The 4,567-nt window shown below is 44.1% G+C and overlaps 1 protein-coding gene across 1 annotated transcript; it reads right to left on the reverse strand.

Annotated features, from left to right (window-relative positions):
• Positions 1 to 2,188: 2,188 nt before the first annotated feature.
• Positions 2,189 to 4,020, reverse strand: LOC100725076 (isocitrate dehydrogenase [NAD] subunit gamma, mitochondrial-like). Its single transcript, XM_013144351.2, has one exon. The coding sequence runs from the start codon at positions 3,834 to 3,836 to the stop codon at positions 2,673 to 2,675; it is 1,164 nt and encodes a 387-aa protein (XP_012999805.2). The 5' UTR covers positions 3,837 to 4,020; the 3' UTR covers positions 2,189 to 2,672.
• Positions 4,021 to 4,567: the final 547 nt, after the last annotated feature.

Genomic DNA, 4,567 nt, shown 5'->3' on the forward strand with positions numbered 1-4,567 from the left:
GCAGGTCCCAGTCCTAAATCTTAAAATGCCTTTTATACAGGCTGACTTAGACACACTGAGGCCTCAACAGCTTCCACCTGTTGTTGCTGGTGGACCCTTCCTCAGTGATATAGACCACCCCCTTCCTTTCTTATTCACCAATTTCTCAGGTAACCCTAGTCAAGACTCACAGATACATTTTTGTCTTCTCACTTTGTTTATACTTTTTCAGGAGACATAAAAGCCTTTCTCATACTTGCTAAAGTTCTGTTACAGCAAATCATTCCAAGGACTACAACCAGGTTACAGCGACCCATGCCTAAATAAAAGTTGCTGGACTGCCATCCTGGTTTCATATCACTCAGGCTAAGAGGTGCCCTTCCAGCCCTAAATCTGATCATTCTGAGTGGTCATCTCATCTTCTGTTGCCTACCCAATCTCCGTTTCACGAAGGCCTCGCAGCCACAGTTAACAGGCTAAGTCATGTTTTGTTATCCACCTTGGTTCCTAATTTCTTACATTCTATTAATGATCATTTTTACAGCAGGACTCTTTAACAGTATTGCCTACAGACTCCAACATCATGCATACCAGAGACAAGCCTCACCAACCTACTGTCTTAACTTTTATGCTTTCAGATGGGGGAGTAATCACCTCTCATAACTCCACTCCTCCTAACCCCACGTTTAATTTTCAGAATTCTGCCTTACCTTGGAACATGTCTAAATCAAATGCAGCCTTCTACCTCACCTGGGTCCTTAAATATGACAGTGCCATGTCTCCTCATAACATCTTGTCTCTTTGTTTTTCCAGTCTGACATACGTGCATTCACCAGTGAAGTTGTCCTGGCCAAAACACCTGGTACCAGCGTCTACCTGGGCATCAACCTTCATCCCGTCGACTCCCCTAGGCTCCAGTACAGCGCCCTTTGCCAGCAGGAAGTAGTTAAAGAGAGAAATCTTCGCCCCTTTTCATAATAATAACCATAAGACGGGATATGAAAGGTTTGGCCCAGACAGGACACTGTAGCCAGGAAAGCCACAACCGGAAGCAGGAAGCCCCATCTTGCCCTGCCCCTAGGAAGTTACCTGTGACGCCATCTTCCCGCCCCTGGGAATTTACATATGGCGCCAAACCTAGGACCAATGGGCTACCTGTGTATCCCTAATGCCCGCCTTAGGTTCCACCCCAAACCGAGGTTATTTACAGGCCCCCACGCCGCGTGTCCGCCGGAGAGATCGCCGGACGCCAGCGGTGGGGTGCCGGTCATCTCTCTCCGTGTTCTCAGAATAAAGGCCGCTTTTTATTTTATATTTCTCATCTTTTGTTAATATTTTTCATCTTTTGGAAATAACTCTATCAAAACCCTTCCTTGCTGATGGTTATGTACCCATCCAATAAAGGAACTATAGTGATGATTTTACAGTTGATTCTTTCCTGATTATTTTTCTGAAGACTTCTAGATAAGGTAAATATGGTCATTTATTCCTCAAACTAAACCCTGTCCAAATAGCTTTTGGATTTCTAACCCTGGCCCGACTTCATACATAATTAGCACAGGTGGGATCCAGATAATCAGACTAAGTTAAGACTTTGTGGAGAGCACAAGAACTTATTATGGTCCAAGAAGAATGTCTTCAACTCCCAATACATGAACCAGGGTGAGATCCGGAGGTCATAGTTGAGATAAGAAGTCAGATTTCTAAAGCATAGAATTCACTGCCTATCTCGGTCTTACTTCTTCCCCTCAGGCAAGTCCTCCTGAGAAAACTACTGTAAGATATTAGAATTGTTATTTTTTAACTTTCTGATAACAAAAATCCAAGGAGTAAAATTATTTTTGTTTCTGAATGAAGATCTTCAAAGTAATATAAATTCAATGTATAAACAGGGTGGAAAATGTTCATATTAGAGAAGGATACTTTGTTTTTTGGACACTTTCTTTCTTTCAAATCATGAACAGAAGCATCTGTGAAGGCAGCAACCATGGAGTTTGCAATCCATGGTTTTATCTGTACAGCAAGGAAATGTGGCCCAGTGGATGTAACAGATGTGATTCTTACACACCTCATCCCGGCTCAAAGAACTTCAAGAGTTCCTCCTCCAGGAGTTTCAGAGCCCATTTTTGTATGTGAAAAAGACCAGAAAAATTCCTAGCCAAAAGCCCCTAAACAATACCAGGCCTGGAACTCCAAGGGAGGTGCAGAAGCAGTCTGTGACAGCGCAGCTTTGCATTACCTTATTTATTAATAAAGCTGCCATCTGTATGTTGCAGGCAGGATGCACTGCACTAGTTAACTTATTAATAACTTCTAGAGAAAAGCCAGACTTCTTGTGCACTGTTTCTGCTGAATTTTTACCGCTTGGATAGCAGTGTGCCAGGTTCTGGAAACCCTTGTCCTCCAAAACAGCTCCGATTTATTCAATGTGTCCTAACACAGGTAGGTGAAAATTGTGGATTAAAAAGGAAAGAGTCCTTGGTTTACTTACAAGGCAATAGATTTGGCGAATTTAAATAAGCAATGTTATGGGAAAAGATCAGTCTTGGTCCACTCACACACCTATTGCACCACAGTAGATGGCTTATTCTGGAGGAAACATTAGCCAAGCTGGCAAGGATTCTAAGGATGGGCAGGAACAGAACAGGACAACAAAGGCCTTTGGGTGATAATGGTTTCCAAGGACCAATCATTTAATTGGCATATCGGATGTGGTCAATAATATGTCGAATAATTTCCATCATGGAACCCTGGCCTCCGATATCTGGTGTTTGAATATTTTTATTGCCCAAGGATGCCAAGACCGCAGCGCGAATTGTGGCGGCGTGGGAGTGCAGGCGGAGGTAATCCAGCATAATGCAGCTCGCCAGCAGCATGGCAGTTGGATTGACCCAGTTCCAGTCCGCTGGATTCTTGTTCAGTTGCCTTGCGGCTGTCTCAAACACTGCGCACAAGCAGCCATAGTTGGCTGAAGGTACAAGGCCTGAGCCCCCCACCAACCCTGTGCAGATGCTGGTGACGATGTTACCATAAAGATTGGGCATCAGCATGACGTCAAACTGTTGAGGCCAGGTCACCAGCTGCATGGTAGCATTGTCCACAATCATGGTCTCTAAGGCGACCTGAGGATAGTGGGACGCCACCTCCCTGCAGCACTCGAGAAAGAGTCCGTCTCCCAGCTTCATGATGTTGGCCTTGTGCACAGCTGTAACTTTTCTGCGCCCCATCTTCTGCGCCAGCTGGAAGGCGTACTCAGCAATGCGCAAAGACTTGGCCTTCGTGATGATCTTTAGGCTCTCGATCACGCCTTTCACACTTTCGTGCTCCAGGTTGCTGTACTCACCCTCCGTGTTTTCCCGTATGACCAAGATGTCTATGCCCTGGTGGTGAGTGTTCACATTCGGCAGGTTCTTGAAATGGGTAACACTGGCATAGAGGTCCAGGGTGGTGCGCAGCAAGTTGTTGTAGGATTTGTGAGAAGGTGGCTTGGTGTGGTCGGTTTTAATGCTGCCCTTTAAAGCCACAGAGTTTCGACGCACTGCCATGATGGCATTATGAATCTCCTCCTCACCAGATGTGGTGGTCACCCGCACCTCCTCAAAGTCCACAGGCACACATGCACATTGGAACACACTCTTGACATGCATCATGAGTTCAGGCCCAATGTCATCTCCAGGAATCATAGTCACTGTGTGCCGGCCGCCGTACTTGGCTGGTGGAGGAATCCTGTGATAGAAACACGGGTGCCTCAGTGAGATCCCAGGGCCAAGGAAAATTTCCCAAGAATGGCCAAGAACGGCAGGATGGAAAATTGACTTCATAGAGCAACTGGCTGTGGACAGCAACTTAAGGGTCATGATTATTAGGTTGAGGCGTATTCAACACCTCATGTGAAAATATGTGCTCCTCTCCTTGAACTGAACTGGTTTCCTTCGGTGGAATTTGGATCTGTAACTCTTGTGTAGGTCACAATTCTCTCCATTCCATGTTTAACAGACATTCTACTGCAGTGAGAAAGAGTGCTATGTGGCAGATGGGATGTGTTATACAGTAAGAAGTACAATACTGCAGAGTTGACTAATTTACTAGATAGCTTAAATGTGCTAACATGTGTATAATTGTTTTCAAAATGCACACTTTATTTTGAGAGTAGTTTCAGAAGCCATAGACAGTAACAATACGCCCCAACCCAATACAAGCACAAACATCCCACTGTCAAAATCCTGCAGGATGCTGTGCAGTTGCTATAAATGACTCAACACTGTCACAGTATTGTTTCTCAGAGTTGATAATTTATACTACTTTTCACCTTTATTATTGTTCATTCTGTAAAAACTAACAGATGTATATCACGTGTCCATCATCATAGTGTTACCCAACATTTGCTCTCTTTTAGAGAAGAAATGAAAACTTTCTCAGAAAAACACCTGGTTAACACTTCAATTTTACAAGACTATCCCTAGATTTGCTGAATCAGAATTGTGAGAATTGAGCCTTAACCATTTACATTTTAATAATTTTGATGTATACTAAAATTTGAGAGCCACTGGACTATGAAACATTCTACAAGGAATGGTGAGTTACCACA

Source organism: Cavia porcellus, unplaced genomic scaffold (assembly GCF_034190915.1).
Source record: "Cavia porcellus strain 051 isolate PalLab524CR breed Dunkin Hartley unplaced genomic scaffold, mCavPor4.1 scaffold_9, whole genome shotgun sequence".
Classification (NCBI taxonomy): Eukaryota; Metazoa; Chordata; class Mammalia; order Rodentia; family Caviidae; genus Cavia; species Cavia porcellus.